At 40.8% G+C, this 25,137-nt stretch overlaps 3 protein-coding genes and 1 long non-coding RNA gene across 7 annotated transcripts; 1 reads left to right on the forward strand and 3 right to left on the reverse strand.

Annotated features, from left to right (window-relative positions):
* Positions 1 to 35: 35 nt before the first annotated feature.
* LOC128265837 (uncharacterized) lies at positions 36 to 3,041 on the reverse strand. Of its 2 annotated transcripts, none has more exons than XM_053002056.1 (4): positions 2,885 to 3,041; positions 1,774 to 2,130; positions 1,584 to 1,705; positions 36 to 891 (listed from the first exon to the last, which is right to left on the reverse strand). In XM_053002056.1, the coding sequence occupies exons 2-4, from the start codon at positions 1,950 to 1,952 to the stop codon at positions 179 to 181; spliced, it is 1,014 nt and encodes a 337-aa protein (XP_052858016.1). In that variant the 5' UTR covers positions 1,953 to 2,130; positions 2,885 to 3,041; the 3' UTR covers positions 36 to 178. The 2 variants fall into 2 exon arrangements, with proteins under 2 accessions (XP_052858016.1, XP_052858017.1); XM_053002057.1 differs by lacking the exon at positions 2,885 to 3,041 and adding an exon at positions 2,188 to 2,379.
* A 427-nt stretch (positions 3,042 to 3,468) lies between these two features.
* LOC128265831 (uncharacterized) lies at positions 3,469 to 7,903 on the reverse strand. The gene is made up of 5 exons (XM_053002047.1): positions 7,753 to 7,903; positions 6,960 to 7,107; positions 5,946 to 6,902; positions 4,837 to 5,437; positions 3,469 to 4,233 (listed from the first exon to the last, which is right to left on the reverse strand). Exons 3-5 carry the CDS (start codon positions 6,881 to 6,883, stop codon positions 3,580 to 3,582), a joined length of 2,193 nt encoding a protein of 730 aa, XP_052858007.1. The 5' UTR covers positions 6,884 to 6,902; positions 6,960 to 7,107; positions 7,753 to 7,903; the 3' UTR covers positions 3,469 to 3,579.
* A 7,017-nt stretch (positions 7,904 to 14,920) lies between these two features.
* Positions 14,921 to 16,960, reverse strand: LOC128265843 (uncharacterized). The gene is made up of 3 exons (XR_008268921.1): positions 16,865 to 16,960; positions 15,341 to 15,449; positions 14,921 to 15,282 (listed from the first exon to the last, which is right to left on the reverse strand). It is a non-coding gene; the product is annotated as an uncharacterized LOC128265843 (long non-coding RNA).
* A 673-nt stretch (positions 16,961 to 17,633) lies between these two features.
* Positions 17,634 to 21,982, forward strand: LOC128265833 (inverted formin-2-like). Of its 3 annotated transcripts, none has more exons than XM_053002051.1 (4): positions 17,634 to 17,752; positions 17,813 to 18,484; positions 18,694 to 19,759; positions 19,806 to 21,982. In XM_053002051.1, the coding sequence occupies exons 1-3, from the start codon at positions 17,726 to 17,728 to the stop codon at positions 19,624 to 19,626; spliced, it is 1,632 nt and encodes a 543-aa protein (XP_052858011.1). In that variant the 5' UTR covers positions 17,634 to 17,725; the 3' UTR covers positions 19,627 to 19,759; positions 19,806 to 21,982. The 3 variants fall into 3 exon arrangements, with proteins under 3 accessions (XP_052858011.1, XP_052858010.1, XP_052858012.1); XM_053002050.1 differs by having other exon boundaries at positions 19,821 to 21,982; XM_053002052.1 differs by having other exon boundaries at positions 18,694 to 19,735; positions 19,806 to 19,821.
* The last annotated feature ends 3,155 nt before the right edge of the window (positions 21,983 to 25,137 follow it).

Genomic DNA, 25,137 nt, shown 5'->3' on the forward strand with positions numbered 1-25,137 from the left:
AAATGTATCCAAAGCAAAAGTGATGTAAAGGTGAGTGATCTTTAAAACATATATACAAAATAGCGTTTATTTCACTACATTATGAACATTTCAATGTGCTCTTGTGCTGCTGCTGGGTTGGAAAGGAAAAAACTAAATAGAAATTGCACTAGGAATTTGGCCACTTAACCTTCAAGTCTCACGAATTATTTTGATCCTGCTGCTGCTCCTTCTGCTCCTTTTGCTCCCGCTCCACGTAATAAAGGTTGTACTTCTTCTTGAGCACCTGGTGCACATCGTCGCGGCAGGTGATGCTTAGGCCGCGCTTCTGGTAGTCCAAGAAGGTGCAGACGAACTGCCTGTTCGTCTCGTGCACGTGCGGATGCTGCAGATACTCCGCGATGGGCATCCACTGGAGGCGCGCTATCTCCCGCTCACACCGCTTAAAGTCCAGGTTGAGGGGCTTCAAGGCGACGACCACGTAGAGATCGGAGCAGCCGAAGGTGCCGCCGTGGGCATGCCGCAGGGTGACGACCGACCGGAACTCGGTCCGGATGCCCGTCTCCTCGGCCACCTCGCGCATCGCCGCATCGATGAGATTCTCCCGCGGCTCTACATAGCCGCCGGGCAGCTTCCAGCTGTTGGGTATCATCGCATACCGTTCGGAGACCACCAGGACCTCGTCCCGGTCGTTGATCACCAGCCCGCCAACGCCCACCAGCGTGTGGGCGTAGGTGGGCAGGTTGTTGGACTCCTGCTCCGGCAGCCAGCGATACATGACCACCACTCCCGTCCGTGCGTGATGGAAATCGAAGCCGTTCTCCGCCAGAATGGGCACCCAATCGGCCTGCTCCTTGTATACCCGGAACCAAATGGCCCGATTCTTATTCTTCGTCCAAAAGTCCAGCGATTCTGAAAAGTAATTAAATTAATAAATTTGTATTAAATAAAACTAATTTGTATGATTTAATTGAATAACATTATGAATACAATTTCGTATTATCCAGTTGGTTTATTTGTATTTATACCTTAAATATATTAAAAATGCAAACAACTAATACTAATTAAAAACAAAGTTTATTAGTGCATTATTCGAGAATCATTTTTAAATGTTTAAGAAATTTAATATTTAAAAGTTATAGTTTTTAAACTGATTAAGATACAAAGCCAGATTTTCTTTGGTTGTTATAAAACTGCCTTCAAAGGTACATAAGTATATGCATATAAATATGGGTTTAATTGTGGATTGATAAGCTTTAATTAATTTTTGATAGTAACAAAGTTTGAGGGAAGTAATTTTTATGTTACTAATCTACATTAACCTATTCACAAATAAATATTTAAAATAATTGTCTCAGAAATAAATTCTTAAGTGTGAGCTTTTCAACCGGCTACTATACAAATTGGCATTTTTAGGATCGTTATTAAATTGTAACTTTTAATATATAGGTTTAATTACGGATTGATAAAATTTTAATTAACTTGAACTTTAACTTTTTTTTTTCTTATTCTATTTCAAGTCATATTTTGTATCTCAAACATAAATAAATAATTTTACACTTAACACTTAAGAACAAAATTTAGAAATGTATTTGGGAACTTACTTTTCAGTTTGTCCCGAAAGCTGGATTTATCCAAGTTTTCCTCGCGTCCATCAACTGTGACTCCGGCGAAGCGGTCCGTCAGACCGCGAAACACATCCTCCGGCATTTCCATGACTTTGGAGCTTTAGGGTGGATTAAAAATCACTTTTTGAAAACGTATTCAACTGGATATGTATACTGAAGTACTTACGCTGGGTATGCTCGTGTAAATTGCCGCTGTGGCTGATGCTGTTCCAGAACCCTAGGTTGGATTTTATGGGCTGCCGTGGATGAGGGGCGATGTCTAGCGGTGCGGAGAAGCGTCCTCCATGAATTGAACGCCGGCAGGTTTAGAACGTTTCTGCGAGTCAGAAGACCTGGGGCCAACATTAAATATTCGCTCAATTCGACGGAAACGACGTGGATGACGACGACGACGACGGCCGACTACGTTGGCGTCTCTAGCTCGGAACCGGAGATCTGGCGGCCCGGGAGTGGGCGTTACGGCTGTGACGGCTCTCTGTACCTCTATATTCCGATTCCGATGCGAAGCCAATCCCTGGGCATGCTGCGAGAGTGAAACGAGGCAAAGGGACAGGTGAGAAAGCTGCATGGCTCCAAATACCGATGCAAATCCGATGGGGCTGTGCCACTAAAGCAAGGGGGAGCAGCAGGTGGCCACTATCTGTCGCCGGCGCAAGATAAGCGATAAGCGGTATGGTCGGTGTTACGCTCGTATTCGGATTTCTGCTCATGACATTTCGAATTTGGCGCTAACGTATCAGTAACAGTATCACAAACGTGCAACAGAGATGAGCCAAAAAATGTGACTGACAGAGGTATCATCATTAAAGATAGAACAATGGAGAAATGTAAAGTGCACAATTTAAATCGCTTTTAAAAGAGTTCTTATCTGAAATAACTAACAGATGTAGCCTTTCAAATTGATTTACTCTATGTAATTTAATAAAAAAAACGTAGTTCACAGGGAAGTCACCTTTTTGAAGCGAACTTTTTAACCGGTTCGTTGAATTGTGACTTCTACCCAAAGTAACGGATCGTTACGGTCACCGTTCGTAGCTCATCTCTAGCACAACCTTGAGCGGCAACCCAGGGTGCGTGTGGGTGGCGGGTGTTTGTGGGGTCGTTTCAATTGTTTCCGCATGGGTTTTGTGTATGTTTATCAGCTGAGTGACTGCTGTTATCAACGCGCCAGACAATTTATGCGCACTTTACATAACAAACAACGCCAAACACAGAAAATGCAGTCAAATCAAATGCTTTTTGCTTTAAGCTATCAAGAGCTTGGTTTTTAAACTCACTAGCAGACCCACTGGTTTAATGGTGTCACTGAGCGGATCCGTCCAGTTCCAGACCACTAATTAAATGATCCAGCCATGGACTTTGGCATAAACAAGCGAATAAAACAGCGCGCGATTTCAATTCTCTTCCACATCCACCAGCACGTTAATTTCTAGGGATGAAAAACAAAAGTCAATCAGCTGATTCGGCAGTGGTGACACTTCGGCTTTTTTCCTAACAAAAAAGCTGTTTTTCTATTTCTATAGCTATTCTATATAGGTACATTCTATAGTTTGAAATTTTTTAAACCATTGGCTTCAAAAGATGACAATGCTTAACGTATATCCTTTAGTCTACCTAAAACAAAGTTAATTTAAAGATTGTTTAAAAATAAATTCACTTAAAGTGATGGAAGCTTATAATTATTTGAACATTTTTAAACAATTTTATAATCATGAAATTATTTAATTGTTGTAGACAATGTAGAAAGACACATTAATATATAAATTTGATTATAAATTGTTATAAACAGGATACAGCTTGAAAGAAATTTCTTTAGCCAACGATTGTTTCAACGTATTTTTTAAAGTTCAAACGCTTATTGTTACTTAATGCGCAATTTATTGGAATTTGAGTGTCTACATGGGCGTGCACATTTAAAGTAAAGGGTGTGGCCCGTTGAATCGGGGCAATCGAAAACGGATCAACGGAGCTTTTACGCATGGCTTTCATCCGGGACTTGGATGCTGGCCCTCGGATCGGGGGTGTCCCGGCAATGCAAAGGCTGGTGCAACCAACGGTGACGAAGGGCGTCCAAAGCGGAGATGCGCTTGCGCGGATCTGTTTGTAGCATCGGCTCCAGGAAGGACACGAAGTCCTTGGCCTCCAGGCGCGCCCAGCCATGTTGATTCACAAGGACATCGACCAGCGAACGCGGCTGCAGGTGGGCGATGTTGCGCAGCTGGCCACTGGGCTTGAAGACTTCCATCGAGTAGTCGCCCACGTCGATCAGGTTGTAGGGAATCGGTCCGCAGGTCTCAATGATGCTGGCAATGTGCACCTCATCCTGGCTGGCCCTTCCGCGCCTCACCTGGGGATCGAACAGATACTTGCCGGTGGCCAGCTCCCAAAAGAGGCAGGCGGCACTCCAGATGTCCGCGGTCTCGTTGTAGCCGGCGCCCAGGATCACCTCCACCGATCGATACTCCCGCGTCTGGATGTCGTCGGTGTAGTGGCGATCGAACCAGCACCCATTGCCCATGTCCGCAATTTTCAGCTTCAGCTCGCAATCTTGGGTGGCCGGGTCCCTGGAGGCAATGATACCCCAATTGGGCTCCTTGCTGTTGTCCTTGTGCTTTTCTGCCTTGGCCTGCACGAAAGAGGAATAATGTTCTAGTATTTTAAGATGAAACGGAATATGTGTATTGCTTAATATCGTGCCCAATTCATTATTTACTTGTAACTCTAGACGCGGGATTTTAAAAAATTAATGTGCACTTAAAAAAAAAAGCGGATTCTGAAACTTTTTAGAAATCAAATGCTTTTCTGGAAATTATCAATTAAAAAGCACTTAATTGTGATTTTTTCTGAAACTTTTTAAGTCATGTCTTTAAATTCTGGAAAATAGAAAATATTTATATTATTTTTAGAAAACAAGGGACAATATATTTTGAAGTGAAACTGATCATGTTAGAAATAATTTGATTTTTTTTTTTAAATCTAATAAAACAGTGTCAAACTTTTTTATAACAGAACAGTTTTATAATATTTTCTGGAAAATATAAAATTGTTCTAGGTTAATTTAAAAAAGTATATATATGAATATTTTTCTATAAAACATTTTCATTTTCTATAAATCATCCTATAAAGGTATCGAAAAGTATGCAACAATATAGTTTCACACCGGAAATCCGAAGGATTTCATACTTTTAGGCACCTTTTTTCTGTGTAATTTTCCCTTAACATGCCATACCGAGTAAGATGACTTCTTCCGTGTGCCTTTTGAGTGTTTCCTGGCACCCTTCTGCTTCCTGCCCGGCTGGTGGCGATTTTGTTCAGCCAGATCCGATTCCGTGACCTTCTCCTGCACAAATCGCATGAACTCCTCCGGACTATGGGACAGGAGCCTCAAGGCGGAGGACCTAACGGGATTCGCCGGCAATGCCGAATTCCATTGGCGGCGGCGTGGGATATTGGGAAGGCTATACGAACGGGTGAGCGTTCCGGGGGCGGGCACATCGTCCCTATCCCACATGGACTCATCATCCTCCAGCTCCAGCTCCAGATCGCGCAGATCGCTGTCCTCGAGGATGACCAGGCCGTCGAAGGAGAATGGCATGAAGGGCAGCTGGCCGGTGACGCCCTCAACGGCGGTCATCGGCTGAAGGAGTCCCTGTGCCGCCAGACCCAGTAAATCCTCGATGGCCCGCTTGCGCAGCCACTGGCGGTGCTCCTGGAAAAAGGTGACGCTCCGCTTGGCTTGTGCCCGCATCTTCCGCTTTGCCGTCTTGGTCAGCTTGACGTGATCATCCTGGGCACTGCGATGGCTATGACGCACAGAACCAGGACCATGTCTGCGGGAGGTTTTAGCTATCTTTACTGCCATACAAAATTGTGATTTTTTGTTGAAACTAGTTTCATGTGGCTAAACTATCCATCCCTCAGTCGATTTCAAGAAACATATTTTTTTGGCCTAACTACGCAGTTTATTTAAGGGTTGTATGCAGTCATCATAACATTTTTTGCAAAAATTGGTACATTATACACATTTCACATTCACAATCATAGGAGTGAGTGTTGTGTCTAGTTGGTGATTTCTTGCAAAATTCAATAATTTGAAGTTGTGAATACCATTCGATTGGAAATTTAATGACGATAATGGCTTTAATAAAAACAACTTATGGTATCCAAATCTCGACGTTCAAACGGACAAACAGACGGACATGGCTAGATCGACTGGGCTATTGATCCTGATCAGAATATCCTTTTAATTTACGTGTGATGGGTATAAAAATGTTAAAGCCATCAGAAAACCGTGAGGAATTTCCCAATCTCTGGGTTAGTTTTGGATGTTGTACGAACCTGGTTCGGTGCAGCTGTTGCTTCTGGGAGTGAACCCCCAGGAAGTCGGTGGCTGCCTGGCTGGCCAGACCACGGATCGCCACATCGTCGGCCACCAGCAGCACGTTCTCCGGCTTGAGGTCGGTGTGTATGATCTCGCAATGCTCGTGTAGGAAGCACAGGCCCTCGAGGACCTGCAGTGCTATCTGCTTGATGTTCCAGAGGGGCAGTCCCTGGTAGCCCGACCGCTGAATGAGGGTGAGCAGATTGTCGCCGAGGACCTCGAACACCAGGCAGAGGTGTCTGCCATGCGGGCCAGTGACGTAGAATTGGTCGAGGAACTCGACGAGGCGGTGGCGCAGTGGATGCCAGTCGCAGTCGTCCACGGCGCGGAGCAAGCGGATCTCATCGCGGGCAGTTTCCATGAACTGATCCCCCGACTTGACCACCTTGACGGCACAGTAGCGCTCCAGTTGGGCGTCGAAGCACAGCCAGACGGTGGAGAATTGGCCCCAGCCCAGCTTGCTGATGGCATAGTAGCGATTGTGGAAGATGTCGCCCACGGCTACCGGATGGTAGCCACCCTCGCGGTACTCATATGAGTTCTCGTTCATGCCATTGTTCTGGCTGCTGCACTCGTCCTCCTCCTCCATCTCCACCTCCACCTCCTCCTTGTGCCCCAACACAAGAGTGGAGTCGGATTCCTCCGAGCACACAACAAAGCTTTCCATGTTTACCGAGCGCCTCCTGAGCGGCATCTCCAAATCATCCTCCAGCGACGGCGACGGCTCGTAACTCTCGTATCGCTGATCTGCCCCCGTGCGGTAGACGCCATGCAATTGGTGACCCAGCTGCTCCAGGTTCTGGCTCATCGTCGGGTAGAGCTTCTGGATGGGGCTCTCCACCTGCGCCTGCATCTGGGACTTCATGCGGTCTTGTGTATGTACCTCGTCCGACATTAGAACTCGATTTGGATAGCTCCAGTGAGGAATAGGCCAGCTTAAGTTTAGTCTCAGATCACTTTTCGTTGCTTACCAAAAGGTATCGATGAAATCCACTCAAATCCAAGATGAACCAACAAAAACAATCTATAATAACTTATTCAAAACACTCTCAAATCGGGAAATATATCCCGATTATGCTTGTAATATTTGCTTCTTCAAAACTGTGTTTCAATGATTTCCTAGTAAAGGAGAAGAACGTGTATTAGTATGGTGAAAAAATATAAATGACATAAGAAATGATGGTGAAACTCGAGCGACTTGGCAATCCTAAAGCACACGTGTCTAAGGGTCACAGTGACATTAGTGTATAAAATTGTCCAACACTCTTTTTATTGGTCTTCCGTTAATTGTTCATTAGTTAGCTATCAGTTATCAAGCATTGACATTAGTGTATAAAGTTGTCCAACACTCTTTTTATTGGTCTTCCGTTAATTGTTCATTGGTTAGCTATCAGTTATCAAGCATTGACATTAGTGCTTAAGGTTGTCCAACACTCTTTTTATTGGTCTTCCGTTAATTGTTCATTGGTTAGCTATCAGTTATCAAGCATTGACATTAGTGCTTAAGGTTGTCCAACACTCTTTTTATTGGTCTTCCGTTGTTGTTCATTGGTTAGCTATCAGTTATCAAGCATTGACATTAGTGCTTAAGGTTGTCCAACACTTTTTTTATTGGTCTTCCGTTTGTTGTTCATTGGTTAGCTATCAGTTATCAAGCATTGACATTAGTGCTTATGGTTGTCCAACGTTCTTTTTAATGGTCTTCCGTTCATTGTTCGTTGTTCATTGGTTAGTTATCAGTTATCAAGCTAGATGGCAACTTACATGTGCATTAACTTCCATGTGTATGTGTGTGTTCCGTCGTCTTCTTGCCTCCTTTCTACAAAAAATATACGTTTTCTGGGCAAAATGATTTCTTGACTGAAGCGGCAACTGTTCCGTATGCCTCCGTTTGATGTTCTGACAAACTTGTGAGCTGTTCGAATGATGCCGTCGAACGACAAGTTTAGTATGGCCATCTGTGATGAAGGCCGCTACCTTTTGACAAACAAATACTAGATGTTATTTCAAGAAATAAGCGAAATTACTTAATTTTTATATTTAGCGTTATTAAAACCCAAACCTATTATTAAGATTCATTTACTAATTGATCTAAGCCCTAGTTTTGGGGCATTTTTCTAACATCATAGGTTAGCTATAACTATATATAAACCTCCTATAGTGATACATTTCCTTTAAATTAGCTTAGACTTGCCTAAAGATTTATGTACAATTAAACATAATTTTTTATTTCTGCCCAGTTTGGCCCATTTCTCTTTTTTTTTTGATTTTCCCAAATCGAAATAGTTGTGCAATTGAGGGCTAGTCCTTTGTGCGAGTTTAGTGATTCGGAAAAGGCTATTTAGAGCAACAAAGCGATTGTAACCAGGAATCGGGAATCAGGAACCAGTTACCAGTTTACAGCGCAATTGAAGGGATTATAAAGGATCGCAAAAGGATCGTAAATCTGTTGCAAAATGCACATTGGCGAGAGTCAGCATGGGGGATGTCCTTGTTCCATATAGGTGCTCAGGTGCTTCAAGTTGGACAACAATAGCTCCCATTGAGCCGCACACTCGTTCCTGTTATTATGTTTGTATTTTGATTGCCGGCTTAGCAATTTATTTTTTGGGGGAGAAATTCCCAAAATTTATAATAAAAAAATATAAAAAGTTACCCCTCTATCTAGCGGGCGAATTTCCGAATTTACGAATATTTGCTCAGTTGTTTAAACAAATTTTCCGCTTAGGGTTGCTGCTCGACCTCCTGTTTGCACACAATGGATTTCCATGCGTTGGCTCGAGTGAAAATACCAAGTCAAATATTTATTAAAAAATCTATGGCTGGTTGGTTGTCACATTTTCCACCGTCGGCTTATCGAAAACCTTCAACTTTGAATTCGGTGGAAAAAAAATCGGGGTTTTTAGGTTCCCATGCGTAGTACTATGGTTATCCTTCAACCCTTTTGTCATTTTAAAGCGAGCACCCGGAAAATTCTTGTTTGTAATTAGGGAGTTTTCCTTATCATTTCTTCCAGTGCCTTCGGCATTTGGCATTGTTTCTCCTCCAATTAAGCGTAATTTCAAGTGTCCCGTTCCTGTATTTGTCCAAAACAATTTCAAAACACGAAGAAAAGGCGACGTCGCGTTTTGAATTTCACTCTCATAACTGGTTGGCCTGCTAATGAACTGTTTATATGCAGACAATGGTTGCAAATGGAAATAAATTAACGTCGATTTTCCCGTTTTAAGTCGGTGGGAGTGCCATCGGCAGCTGAAGGGATAAACCTTTTTTTTTGCTCGTGTTTAAGCTCAACTGAAAGTCAGGTAATGAGCAATGTAAAAGGCAGTTTTTGTTGGGCTTTTTTTTTTGTTTGAAGGAGTGATAAGCGGAAAATTAACTATTATTAAGCCATTTGCACACACCCCTTTAGCCAGCCCAATTTTACTTTTATTTTTTTATGTTGAACATCCACGTGGAATATTTTGAACAATTTTAAAAATTAGCTTTCAAGCGCTTTTTTACTTTGATCAATTTTTTTGTTTTGACATAGTAAGAATGAGGCTTGAGAATAATGTTTTTACTTAATGGGAACGCTGATAATATATAAATATATATTTGGTGTCTTGGTTTCTTATTTCTTGTATTTTTTTTATATATTTAAAATTCATCAAAAATATACATACGCATTAATCAATTCCCTACTTTACATATCTTTACTATTTTCTAATATTGACTGGGAATACTTTAAATATTTTTAAAAATAGCTTTACACCACTGACTTAAACTTTGGTTTTACATTTTTGTATATACCTCATTGGAACGCTGAGAATATTTATTAGAATATTTTGTTTTCTATTTAAGTAATTTAAATTCATCAGGAATATATGTATGCATGTACATATGAAATAATTCTTAATCCTCAATTAGGTTTTTTGTTCATATTTTTAAATGCCTAACAGCCTAGCTGCTTGTCATATTTTCCACTGCAGCATCTTTTGAGGGATCATGAAAATTTGATTGGCGAGCAATAGGTTCTCGGTGCCCACTGATGTGTGTCTAAATAACTTACAAGTAATAAAAATGCGCTGTGGGACAGTAGATGGCCGCGGGGATGGGCTCGCTCGTTCGCTGGATGTTTTCTTAATTAATTTCCCGTGTTTTTCCTTGGGCTTGAAAGGACCATTCCTGATTGCCTGCAGCATCCGAGGGGTCGAAGGGTCAGAGGGTCACAGGGTCAAACGCGGATCGTTGAATGGAATGCTGGACTGGGATGCCGGAGCAAAGGGTTGCGCGAATGCCCTAATCCAATTACCGCGATTGACCGCGTAGTCGCACGAACATTTCCAAAACATGTTACAGCTTATACATAGATATAATGATTGTTGTCGGATTAAAATTGTACATAAAACACCTATATAACTGTTCCAATTAAACAGCTTACAGTTTACAAATATGTTCAGGTTTGTTGTAGGTTTTCCGTTTGTAAATGCCCAAACTATTTTTATTCAAATAGTAGTTATATAAATAAATATATCTGTTTATTGGTTAGTTAACATGCATTTTGACCAATTTTTGCCTATAACTTCTTGACAAATATAAATCAGCTAACAATGGTAATACCTATTTTTGATGTTAATATTCTGCATTTAAATGTGCCTCGCACAATGCGCCAGGATCAAGTTCTTTTTGATCGATCGTCGGAGGTATTTCGCCTGGTTCTTTCGTCCTTCTTGCGGGGAATCACAAACAGATGGAGACGCCACGCAGACAGCTGTCCTTTGGGTGTTGCCTCCGCCGAAGATTTTTCACTTTTCCATTGTTTGCGACGCTTCCTTTTTGTCAATGTGCAGTTACGTACGTACATGGCCGACTTGTCCCCGTTTTTTTTTTTTTCCTCCTTTTCCAACTTCTTCCCTTCGGTTGTCCCCCGATTTCCCATTCCCATTTCCATTTCCATTCTTTAGATTTGATTTTTTTCGCCAGTGTGTGGCATGTGCCGCTCCATTGTGTGCCAATTGGCAGAGCAGCTGCTCCTCTTCCATTGTTGTCCTTCGAGTCATTGTCGAAATCCTGCAAAATGCGCCAATTACGTTGCTCATTATCTTCGAACTTGGAGCGGGATTTGGAGGTGCAACTGGATTAAGATCACCTCAGCTGCCGCACTTTTCTGGCACTGAGCTTCCGCGAAGTCCTCCCCTTTTGTTACATACCTAAAAAAAAAAGTGTAAAAACAAGCTTAATTAGATAGGGGAATTCTACTTTATAAATCATTCATAGTGCCTATTTTACAATTAAGTGAATTTTTATATTATATATATTTTTTTTTCATTTAAAGTTAGGCTACTAATATTAAACTTATAGCATTTAATTTTTTTTAATTGGACACCCGGGTGAGTTTCAATAAATATTAGAACTATGAAATGCATGATACTTTAAGGTCGAGTTATATGCTAATGTAAATAACGTTTTCATTTGAAGTTAAGCTACTACCATAAAACTTATAGCATTTAATTATTTTCATACATTTCTTCATATTTCATTTATTTGTATACAAATATGATGGGGTTAAAATTGAATAAATCCCTGTTACGATTTTCTAATAATTTCGATACCAAAACCATTCAAAAAGTGCAACTGCAGTTTACATCCTGAGTGTTTTATCGTTGTGGGAATTTCGTGGCTTGATTTTCTTTGGGAATCACTGGGATCATTCATCACGCCATTCAGCGGCAGGATATGCCGCAGGATATGACGCTGCATAAAGTGTCCAGCTTCAGCGTTCGGCGATCGTTACACAAACCACATCCTGCGGAGATCCTGCCGCACAAAACGCCATTTCGTCCAACCGGCTGATGATCTAGAAAACGCATCGAATCAAGCGAATCCCGGCCAGGATGTGCAGCTGTCCGGCGGGAAGTCATCGCCGCTGTCACTTCTTTGTCACTGTGTCACCGTGTTACCGTGCATCACCGAAGGACCGCAAAGTTCGCGCCCATGTCGCGGCCGCTGTAATCCTTTAACTGTCACGAAGCCAAAACAAACAACGCCAGGGCCAGAGGGTCCGGTGAACCGAGTGACCTCTTCATTACACGGCGACAATCTGGGCGGGTCAGCAACCAGAATGCAATCAAAGGGCGGTTCAGCGGCTCGGAAAATTATGCAACACGACGCAGGATTAGCGCGGCGATAATATGTATGTCCCGATCCCGATTCCCAAGCCAACAACTGACCCCTGCGCTTGTTTTTATTGCTTTGAGTCGGACAATTGAATCTGTGACATAAATTTGGTGTAAACAGCTTTGGTCAGCTTTGCTACCTGGCCAACAAAAATATAGTGGTCAATGGCAATGGTACATAAATCACTGGGAGTCTTACAATGGTCCGGTGATATATGGCCCTCACATAATGATAATCCATAATAATTACCTCGTCGAAAGTGTTTGAGTACTTTGGCTCAGCTGAAGATTTGCAACAAAAGCTCTGTAACGATGGAAAATAATATCTATAGGCCCAAATTGAATTGTTTCCTTTAAAATATGGTACTTACATGGGAAATAGTGAGTAAAACACTTACAGAAGGAACATCTGCCCTTAAAGGTCAGATATATTTGTTTCTTGTTTATCTCCCTGTTTTAAAGAGACAGAAAAATATATTGACAGCTATCATAAATGCAATTTTAAAAAGAACATATGACTGGACTCTTGGGGGGTATAATTTATAAATTAATTTGGAAAATTTATATCCCAATTTTAGAACTCACTATTATTTCAAACTATATTTCCTAATCAAATCATATTTTCTCAATTATTTTTTTTAACCTTTGGAGAAATGTTATTTCTAAAATGTTGATTATTTCCACAAATAAATAAAAAGACATAATCGGTAATCGGTAAACGTTGGTTTAAGAACAAATATTCATTTTAAACAAACTCACCACAAATCAGTTAAATTACATTTTGGCCGTTATTTAGCGCAGTTTTTGAATCTCTACCGACTAGATTAATCTACTAGTAGATCTCTCCTGGCAACAGGACACTAAAAACGTTCGTAATTATGCAAGGACCTGGCTTTTCGACTTCCTGGCTAAAAAAAAAAAAAAAAACATGCCACAAATGCATTAGAACGCGCTCGGTTCGGTATGCAAACATATAATTGAAAACTGTCAACGTCTGACAAATTTCCCGTCGTAAAACCTGGCGGGTAACCCTAAATTAACCCCACACAATGTCAAGGGCATAACATAGAAGCAACGCAACCAAGAGATATGGAAAAGCGAGCCGGGGGCGGGACGAACCCATTTCCCGAAGTCATAAAGTTCTGATCGACAGCCAGTCGGCCAGCAGGTCCTTGGTCCTGGGTCCTTTGTCCTGGGCTCAGAGTCCTTGGGCCGTGTTAATGTGTTAGGCGCGTGGGTTACTCTGGCACCGATGGTGATGGGGTGGTTTGCTCCCGAACAGTGGCTTGCAATTTGCCGATATGATCTGGCGGTGTACCACAGTTTTGACAGTTTATCATTATGCCGGCCCGATCCTTGACCCTTGTGGTGGTGGGTCAACCGGTCGGTCATTGGTGGTCATTAAATTGTAGACATTTTGCGTTTTGTATTTAATTGATTTTCTGCACTGACCCAAGTTGCCAGGTTCCGTCATTAGCCGGGGGGGTCTCCAGATAAGTCCTCTGCGATAGCAGGGGCATGATTAATGCTTCTACATAAAGAAAATATAATATTTACATTTAAATATTCTGTGGGATCATTAAGTACTTATTTAGGGTTATGCTTTTAATTGATCCACAAAGTATTGTGTATTTTACAGTGTTTTATGAGCTGTTTTGTATTTGCCTCACTTGTAGAGGTATTTAAAAATTTACAACTTTTATATTTCATAAATCATACTGAGTAATTTCTTTGCTATATATTTAAATGTGATTTAAAACATATCCAATTTAAATGTATGTGCAAAGAATATTAGTTGTTGGATTATGCTTTTAATTGATCTTCAAAGTATTGTTTTATAAGTTTATAAATCATGGGTAATTTTTTTTGTTTTATAATTTTTAAATATTTAAATGTGATTTTAAATGACAAATAATTGTATATTTTATAGTGATTTATGAGCTGTGTATTTTCGCTTGAAAGGTATTTAAGCAATCAAATCTTTTAAGTTTCAGAAATCATATTTAGTAATTTTTTGTGTTTTTAATTTTTCAATATTTAAGTATGATTCTTTCTGTCAAGCATCCAACAACGCGTTGTTCCTTATACGAAATATACCTAATATCGATCATCAGACTTTTTCTGCCCACTGGATTTTGGCTCTTTCTCACGTCTTTCCTCTGAGATCCTTTGTGTTTCCTTGTCGCTGCACACGGCGCGCCAAAAAATTCGCACACTCTCCTTTAGAATTATTATTTGGCAAACATGCGAGCGTTGCGCACACACATAAATCTCAATCTGTCTGAAAATGTGAAATCGAAAATGAAATCATTGTGCCAAAATCCAAATTTAACCGCAAATTAGGCAATAAACAATGGCTAAAGCGGTCATGGGTTAATACGTTTAGCATCAGCATCAGCAGAAGCAGAAGCAGTATCAGACAACCGCCGGGGTCACAACCACCGCTCTGCCGAAGGATTGAAAGGGTTAAAGATTGAGGGGTTAAAGGTTGCGGGGTTGCGATATCGAAATCGCAATCACCATTTTAAACGTGCGAAAAATGCAATGATCTCCGCTGCTTGTGCTCCAGTTTTGCCTGCTGGTGTGCAAAAGTGTCCCTTTCGTTATTCGCAATTAAAGAACATCCTTTTTTTTTTAATGTAACGGACTCGATGTGTGCCATTTTAAAGTGTCCAAAAAAGTAATTGAAAAATTTCGTAATCCAAGGCAAATCTTTTCAGCAATTATTTCATTTTATTGAAATTCAAGCATCATACTGTTTTAAGAAAATGGAATATATAAGATCTGGTTTCGTATTAAAAACGACACAACCAATCTTCAATGTTATCATCGTCACTACAGGTATAGTCACTATCGGTATAATAATTGTTCTCAAAACTATGCCCTTGTTCGACAATTTCGTCGTCTTCACTTTCGGTAAAAATACTGTCACCAAGACTATCTAGTTCCATTTCGTCTTCGTAAGATTCACTTTCGGTATAACTATTGTCATCAAGTCCATCCTCTACTCCGATCATTTCGTTTCCTTCGAAAGATTCACTTTCGGTAAAACTATTGTCGGCAAGACTATCCTCTAGTTCAAATATTTCGTGTTGCTGAAGCTCGGCAAACAATGACTCCCAGATTGTCAAGTTAGCTAAATGGATAATTAGGCATATATGAGCAACAATTAAGTGTTGTTCTATAAGGCTTACCGAGAATTCGAATCAAATTGTTAAAAATGAAATCCATTTTGTTATTTAATAGGTCTTTTAGCAGAACAATGTATGCCTCTTTTTATTGTCTATCGAAATAATCAAAAATCTGAAATACAAATTGAAAAAAATTGTGTTAACTCAGAGTTATGTACCTTGTCTTAAAATAATATTAAGTTAAGAAAATAATTTAAAATATTAAGTATTTTGCTATTAATATAGGTAGTCCCTCATTTTAAGTTATCTTTTCAATAACATTTCTATTAGGTTTTATTTCAAATTTTTATGTATTTTTTGTGACAAAAAGCCAAAATAAATCTGTTCAATTAAGTTTATATTAGGTTTACATGATTAGAAAAATTCCAAAAATCTTTTAAATAAAATTTCTATTTAAGTTTCAATTTTGTTGAAATAGATTGCCAAAAATCGTTTCAATTTTGTTTTGTTATAATTTAAATTCTGTTGATATACATTCTCCAAACATGAATTTTTGTTTTAGAATGTATGTATCATATATCATTATTAATATTCAACAAAAGTGAAAGCATATTTCTATTTGCTGATTTCTAAAACAAGTGGTGCTTCTGTGTAATGAACTTGGGGGAATAATGATGCAGTTTTTAGTTGAACAAACACATACAAGGAGCTGATACACCTTCGCACGCCATATGGAGGCATTAAGGTCCTTGACAGAGTCGGTCATTTGCCATAATTGGCTTTGGCTTTGGGTTTGGGTTCGGGTTCGAGTCACAATTAGCGACGCCTCTGTGCCTGGACAGAGGACATATACAACATAGAACACACCATAGGTCACCGAACGTTCGCGGGACCCCGAAGGAAAATGTAAATGAAAAATCCTGCCAGTGCCGCGGGCTAATCAATTACGCAACCTTAAGGAAACGAAACGTCGCCGAGGGTTCTACTCGCCCGATAAACTTTTACATTTTATTCACATTTAATTGCAGCCATGCATTAATTTGGGAACCTGATCGCATCGCATCGCTGTCAAACGCTTGACAAACTTCCCGGGGTGACATGTGATGGGATGGATTGGAAGGATTGGAAGAATTGGAAGACTTGGGCGAGATCCCATGACTGGATGGGATTCCGTTCCCATTTGGGAATGTAATTTGCATTTTAACCCTTTTCTTTGTCTAATGGCGCAAGACGTTGCGGTCACGGCGCCGTCTCGCTCGCACTGGCCCTGTCGCGCACGCGTTGTCCTGCTCGCACCTACGCGCAAGCCCATATGCGCCGAAGATTTATGGAAAAGCGCATGGTTTTTTGGGTCGCTTTCCACGGGAATTGATTGTATTGCATTCCCGGATTTCGCCGCACTCTATTTGGGTAATTTTCTTTACAATTAAATATGCAAATGCGCACGTTAAGCGATTATTTTTAAGGCGTTTGGTTTTTTGCCATTTACATGCGAGAAACAAATATGGGCGTTAAACGAAAGCTGTTAAGGCCCCAGACGAATCCGACCAAAATATCTAATTATCCAAATAATCAATTATCACTTACCCCAAAGATTAAAGTTCCTTTCAGATTTTTTCGGAATTCTTCCAATGACCAGCTCACGTTAGAAACGCACACACAAATTTGCACACTGTTTAAAAGTGTTGGAAAAGAAACGTCGCGCAGATTTTCTAAGAAGACGTGACAGAGTTGCCAATTGTCAATACTAAAAGGAGTCCCTACACGAGCAGATTTAAGGCACCTAATTACATGGAGCTCTCACTATTCATCGTTATTATTAAAACTTAAAATTGAAGAACAAGAGATGCCCAAAAATTGACTTCTAATTAATTACTTTTTTTAATAAATATATGTTTATTGACAACAACAAGGTGATATAACCTTAACTGCTGAACTAATCACTGAAAACAACGAGATTTTCGCCTTGAGCAAATCCCGACAATAATTGCAATTAGGTAAATACGAATGAATATTTTAATGTTATTTTGACGCCTTTTAAAATAAATTGCATAAAGTGTTATATAAGAAAATAAATTAAATACGAAAATAAATTAAATCTAATTTTTAACATTAATGTTTTAATGATCAGCAAATTAATTAATTTCAATCATTAAAAAGCTTAAGCTCAAATCATTATTTTAATTGAAAAGTAATATAATGTTAATGAAACTAAAAACTAAGTTAATTATCTTAATAATTGCTTCGTCCTTCTTACCTTTTTTTAGGGTAGCCATCTCGAATGCATAGAACACAAAAAAGAAAAGCATCCATGAAAATGCTGGGCGTTGCCACCTGACGCATCGTGAGCTTGCAGATTTGCTTGGCTGACACTTCCTTTTCCGATTCGACTGCGCATGCGCTACGTCCTGTCCCGAAGAGAGCTCCCAGTTAAATCGCCAAACAGCCATGGGTTTGCAGCACCCAAACGCAAACGTAATTACCCAATTAGTTGTACAAATGCAAGTATCAAACGATGGTGATTACATTTTGCAGGAATTTATTTCGCATCAGCGTAATTTGCGCTGGGAACACGGACCTGAAAACTTTTTCCCGGTACATGGGCAGAATACCGCTCCCCATTACATGCCAACGCCGAATGGGGCCCCGTACTCCCCACCAAACTCACCGGGGTACTTTCCGCCGTACAATCCTGACCATATTCTGCCGCAATACCCGCCGCACTACCCGCCGAGCCCTCCGCCCCCCTGTTCACCGAGCTGCACAGCCGCAGCTTATAACCCGGCTCCGCGCCCCTCTGCACCGTTCCGTGGAAACCCCGTATATTTCGGGACCACTCCGGGCTACATTTATAACGGCTGTTGGTACAATTCCGGAATACCTCGTGCCGTTGCCAGAGATCCTCCCCAGCAACAGCCGATATATATGATTGCCAATCCACTGCAGATGCCACAGCAAAACCCCCCATCTCTGCCGATTCAAGTGGCCTATTCCGAGATGCCTGCACCGCCTGCTCCAACACAGAGCCATCCTGTAGTCGCTCAACCACTGGTAGTGGAAATCATGTTGCCGGCCTTGATTCCGGTCACTAGAACCGGGAACCAGATCATCATTGACCTCAGACAACCGCATGTTTCTGGTCCAGTGCCTGTGAAGCGTAATCCTGTCGAGGAATCAATGGCACAGCTATTCAAAATCGTTCAAGGAGTAAGTAGATAGACGTAGGTGACATACACTAGTAGTTATACATAGATTAGTTTAAAATATTGAATAATTCTTGAGCAGGTGTTTTTAGATATATAATAAAATGTTCAAAGGCGAACAAATATTTTCTTACATTATTATAAACGATTTATTTTCCCACTATTAGTATATGTTATTCCACATTCTGTAAGTAATATTTCAACATATTTTAGCGTGTACGCCGGAATCAATTTCCGCGTCACCATCAACGTCTTAGGCATCGTTTGGGCCATCGAATTATTCCTAAAAACAGAACTGCAAAAGCTGCTGGGAAGAAACTGCAGCCTGAACAGGTGCAGCAACCCGTCGATATGATTTTGGTTCCCAATTCGATCCCAAATCCGGAGAACTCATCTGCAAACGAAGCTCCTGAATTGATTCAAATTCAGAAACATCAGTCTTCTGCTCAGTCTGGCAACGTGGCCGAGAACCAGGCGGTAAATGATTCCATCAATGTTCCGGATCAAAAGGAGGTCGTTCAGATGACAAATATGCAAGAGGAACAATCTTTGAATTTCAACTTTGTGCAGCAAGAATGTCCGGAATTTTTGGACACAGCCATCACTCAGAATAATACTTCCGAAGTGGAGCATCAACTCGATCTTAAACAGGAGGCCACTCCGCTGATGAATCAGAGTTCAGAAATTAAATCTGATCAGCCATCTACAAGTGCTGCTTTGCCAAACTCAATTGAACAGCCACAAACAGAGCAAATGCATCACATTGATCCACTGCCATTTGAGGTTTCTACTGCTGATCCGACTATTCTGTCAGAAATCACCACACCTGTTGGAGAACCCATCGAGAAATTGGAAATTCCTGCTTCCCACGCTGAGCACATTCCAGACTCACAAATCACTCAGCCGATTGTTATAGTGCCTGTGGTGGAAAAGATCTCACAGTCCATAAATACCACTACTGCAGCTATTCTTGGTTCGAATAATCAGCCTGAAATCACTGCACCCATTCCGGAACCCATTCCGGAACCCATTCCGGTACCCATTCCGGTACCCATTCCGGAAGCCATTCCCATCAAGAAATTAAATATTTCTGCTTCCAAGTCAACAAAGGTTTTCAAAAGCACAGACTCAGTCAAAAATTACTGAGAAACCATCTGTCCCAACACACCCTTTGGAGCCGAAAAATAAGGAAAATATCACCACAGACGTATCCAAACGCAACGTTAAGTTGGAGCGAAAGTCGCCAGAGAAAAACGTGAGCTGCAACAATCTTTTCGAGGTAAGATAAAGTATTTTAAATATATATATTTTCTTTAATATTTTAGGAGCCTATTTCTCAGCAACCATCGGACAACGTGAATCACTGGCCACCTTTGGGCAGCCGCTCGAATACGAAAGTTTCCCCAAAGCAGGCATCTTTGCCAGCAGGACCATCGCTTGAGAACCGAATGCGCCAGCAATGTGTGCCACCAAAATACCCGAGAAGCGCAGTGTTCTTCAAGAAAGAAACGATTTGAATTCGAAAATACCCGAGAAGCGCAGTGATCTTCAAGAAAGAAACGATTTAAATTCAAAACAACATGCTTTCAAAAAGCAAAACTCGCCAAAGCCCAATGTGGCTAAACCTGAGCTACAATTATTAAAAGCTTGCCAAAAGATTCCAGAAGCGGAAGAAGTAAGGCGCTCGAAACCAAACAATAAGCCTTTGATTGTTCCAAAAAAGAATGATTTTGGCACCCCGCAGGAAAGAAAGCCTTTGATCAGTATAGGAAATACTTATTTGAAGACATCCCCCTCACTGGACAAAAAACCTAATAGTGTTCAACATAGGTCCCAGCAGCCAACACTTCAAGTGTCAAACATGTTTCAGCTTCTGGATGACTCGGACGTCGGGGACATCAGTTCAGAGATACAAGACGAGAAAGAAAACCAGGATCCACAGGGTGGCAGCCATCAGTCAAAGAAAACGAAGAAGAGGCGTCCCAAAAAGAAGAACAACAATCGAAAGCCCTTACCAATAGCCAAACAAAGTCCAGCCAAGGAAGCGACAAGCGCTGGAAAACCAAAAGATATCAATGTATCTGCATCAAAGGCAAATGAACAAAAGCTCAACGACCAAAAAAAGCCACAGCCTGATGATAAGCCGAAGTCAGAAAATCCAAAGGCTGCAGACCAAAAACTAGGAGAATCAGAATCGAAGTCAATTAAACAAAAGCCCGAAAACCAAAAAAAACAGGAAGATATAAAGCCTAAAAACCCACAGCTTGATGATAAGCCGAAGTCTGAAAATCCAAAGGCTGCAGACCAAAACTAGCAGAATCAAAGCCGAACAAATCTAAATCAAAAAAACTTTTAACAAAAGACCCAAAAAAGCCGGAAAATTTAGAGCCCAAAGATCCACAGCTCGATGATAAGCCGAAGTCTGAAAATCCATCAGCCTTTGGACTTTCAGACAAAAAACTAAAAGAATTAAAACCGAAAAATCTTAGGCTGCCAAAAAAAACCCCCCAGGAACCTTCGAAGCTTAAAAACATTGTTAAGGGAGCCCAGCCAGATGAAATGGGTGCAGATTCGGTACCTGATCCTGCACCACGGCCGCCTTCTCCTCCCCACCCGGCACCGGCTGCCCCCCAACCAAACCCACAACCTTCTCCCGCACCGGCTGCTGCAGCTTCTGCAAGCCCAGAGCTGATGAATCTCCCCAGAAAGGACACCCAAAGTCCAGGAAGGAAGAGAAAAACGACATTGGATACCGAAGTCTCTTGCGGAGCCGGGCGAAAAACGATAACTTCCTATGCGAGCAGAACCACAAGAGGACTAGCCCCGATCTTCGTCCGTGGCCCTATACTATTCCATCTGCTGCGAAGGACAAAAATCAGTGTGAAGGCGCACTGGCGTGTGTCCTCTCCCAAGCATACTTGAAGAGGTTGGAGGCCAACTACCCAAGGAGGGCGAGCCCAAGTCGCCGACTTCGAAGTGCAGATGAGACAGTAGGACGGCGTTTCAGGGCCCAAGTTCGTCAGGCATTCGCGGTCGGGATGAGGCCCACCGCATACAAATTCGACCCCAGCGCAACCTATTCCCTGGGAAACTGCCTTCTGGCTCAACAGTCGGATTTTCCGCCCCCAGAAATTTCACCAGATGGAGGCCCAATATCGTACTATCGAGTTTTAGATCGCACATATTGCAAAATAAGACTCCCGCCACGCAACAGTCTTAACCCATTCCTTCCTTTTAAGCCCAATTTTGCGACTGCAAGGCCTGGGAAACGAATTAAACTTCAACAATCGTCGGATCCCAATGCGGATTTCAAGAAAATGGACGAGTCCTAACTGCAGCAAAATAGGTACTTCTAATAATATCGAGTGCCTAAAGATGATATCTTCGTAGTAGCATATATCAAATATAAAATTTAATATTTGTGATATTTTTGCACCTAGTCAGTCTGGCTTGTTCTTTAGAAATGTATTCTTTTATTTTTTGGAACCGGATTTTCTTTGAAAAAGTCACCGCCAAATTTAATTTTATAAACATTTATACTAACTAACACTAATAAAAAACTTATAACAATAAGCGTTCATAATTCTTTAAAAAAGATATTCACTGCTGGTGCTGGAAGTTTGTGCCTCAAATTGATATTTAATTTAAAAAAAAGGATTAAATGTTACATGAATAGCAGTACCAAAAGGTTTTAAATGATAACTTTGGATAAAGCAACATTTATTATTATTCTTTTATGTATTGCAACCTAATGATTTCGTTTTAATTTGTCTGGTTTGTTTTTAAAAATGTATTTTTTTATTTTTGTTAACCTACATATTTTCTTTGGAAAAGGTACCGCCAAATTAAATTTTATAAACATTTATATTAATAATACTAATTAAAACTTATTCATATTTCCTTAAAAAAATACTCACTGCTGGTGCTCGAAGTTTACCCCTCAAATTAATATTTAATTAAAAAAAAGGAATAAATGTTGCATGAATACGAGTTCTAAAAGGTTTTTGATGATAACTTTAGGTAAAACAACATTTTTGCCCAGTGTGGTTTGCTATTAAAAATGTATTAATTTATGTATTGTAACCTACTGACTTAGTTTTCATTTAAAATAATAACAAAAAAAAAAGTATTATGACTATTAATCCTTACACATACTGCCTGCTGATACTGGATAAACTTATTCCTCACAACTCGCCATTGAAAATGAGAATTTAGAGGTTTTTTTTCAGCCGGAACCTGTGAATTTCGACAACTGAACTGGGCTTAGGTAAGACAATGCATCCTGTTTTAACTGCTTTATGATCTCATTCCGTTTGCGTTGATCTCTTCCAGATCCGATCTTCAATAACTGACCGGTTCATCCAAGACGAATGCCGATTTCTATGGTTCCCCTGCTCGAGACTTGGCCACAGTTTGGACTAATTAAGTGTCGAAAGGATTACGAACGCCTACCCGGGGTGTGCTGTGATTTACGAGAGTCTGAGCGGCGGGCGGAGTACCTGTAGCTGTTCCTGTTCCTGTGTGCTACCTGTCTGGAGATCCCCGATCCCCGATCCTCATTAGCATGAGCCGACAGCCGGAGGAGGTGACATCTAATGCGCCTGAGTCCCGATGAGCGCGTGTGCCAGGCCATTCATTGAGTCGCCTCCATTCACATGTGCGTATTTCTGCTGATCTCGTCCTGTTACTACTATTAAGTAAATCCTGTTTTCACTTCCCACTGTGTGTGTGTGTGTTGGCTTAGCCCTCTGTGGCAATTGCCTTCGCATTGAAGTCGAATCCTGCAACATTTCTTGTCCCCAGTTCGAAATCCTTTCGCCGTTGCACAATGCCTTCGATATCTGCTGCAGCTGCTCGGCTCTGGTGTGGCATGTCGTGGGTGCCACACATTTGCATCTGGCTTAAGACTGCGATCCCTAAGACGCTCTAAGCCAAATGGATGGGCGCATTGTGTTTTCGCTTGTTTGTCTTTCGGTTTTTTGTCCATGAAACCAACCAGCTGCCATGATTGACAATGCCAGCAGAGCAAATGCCACCATTTCGCTTTACAAAAGCTCCTTATCTGTTGCCTTAAATCAGAATAATATTTTAATACTCATTTGAATTTACCATATAGACTCAAATATACCACACATAATCTTAAATAGAATGTCTCGTTCTTTCTTTGTATATTTATTTAGCATAACACTGATCTTTAGAATCGCTTTTGATCTAATGTGCCACACATTAAAACACTTTGTTTTTTAATTAATATACATTTAAGTGCTGCTTTAAATTTAAACTTAACTTAAGCTCTTAATATCCTACATTTTCACACGAATTCTTCTATATTGACAAACTGTTGATACAAAATTTTAATGTATAAAATGTTGCTCTTAAAAAAATTAATATTTGAGTATCCATTTTTCTTCATTTAAAGTGAAATCCCCTTGAATACTAATGTATAATGTACTAATCATTTTTAAAATCAAAACGATCTTATATGTACATATGTATTGTATACATGTTAAACTTGTATAGGCATTTTATGGCTTTTGATAATCCTAATTTCTGGACATTTAAGTTAACAACTCCCCTTATACCACTTTTTCATCATAAATTTTAAATTTGTTTTGGGTAAGGTAACTACAAATCCATAATGCAAATAGTATTTCTTAAACAAAACGAATGGATTTAGTATACATTGATATAATGTGGACATAATGATTCAGGATTTTCTTTCCAATTTCTTTCGAGTCGCTTCCATGAAATCGACGCTTGCCAAGGTTACACAAAATCTAAAGCACATAAAGGAGTTTCTTAAAAACCTAATGATTCACTATTTATTAATATTGGCCATTCATTTGTGGAGCTAATTTAAAAAGCAATTTCCCCTGTCTAGCCACTTTCTTTTGCAGTCGCTTCCGTAATTTCTTCATTTGCCATGGGCAAACTTGCAGTGCGCTTGTCAGCTGCACGTGGTCACGTGGTCACGTGGTCACCTCAATTTGGACCCATCAAACGGGCGACTAACTCGTCTAATTGGCCCGCTTTCCTTTCCATCTCCACTTGGCCGACGAAGTGCCTATCGTAATTGGATCTGGCTTATGCTTTTTCTTTTGCTTTGGCATTTGCATTTGCTCATGCTTTTCTGACTGCGTCATGTCACATGTTGTGTACTGCATGGGTAGCTAAAAAATAGAGGAAAAGGAAGGACTCACGCGTATCGATGTCCCCGTGGACAGCTCTCATGTCTGTCTGCCCGTCTGTCTGTCTGTCTGTCTGCTGTTGTGATCCCGCGACCCTCGAACAATTTATTGCTCAATTTATGTTTGCTTAGACTGCCAATAGTTCAATAATTCATAAACGCGCCAAGAAGCTATCGTGTGTCCTGGGAATTAGCATAAAAGTGATTTGCATAAGGCAGCTGCCACTTGGGAGTAGGCATCTCCGACTCCGACTCCGAATCCGTCTCCGATTCAGCCTCCTTGGCTCCGCAAAAGGTGTGATTGCATGTAATGGCAGTGGATGTGACTCTACCTGGACCTTTCCTGCACTCCGTCCTGTTGTTGTTTGCCATCCGTTGTTTTGATATGTAAGTTGATATATGATATTTGATTCTTTGGAGAGACTTTTGGCTTGGGTGTCGCCGGGGTCTCAACTTCAATTACGGCAAAT

This window comes from Drosophila gunungcola, unplaced genomic scaffold, assembly GCF_025200985.1.
Source record: "Drosophila gunungcola strain Sukarami unplaced genomic scaffold, Dgunungcola_SK_2 000162F, whole genome shotgun sequence".
NCBI classification, from domain to species: Eukaryota; Metazoa; Arthropoda; class Insecta; order Diptera; family Drosophilidae; genus Drosophila; species Drosophila gunungcola.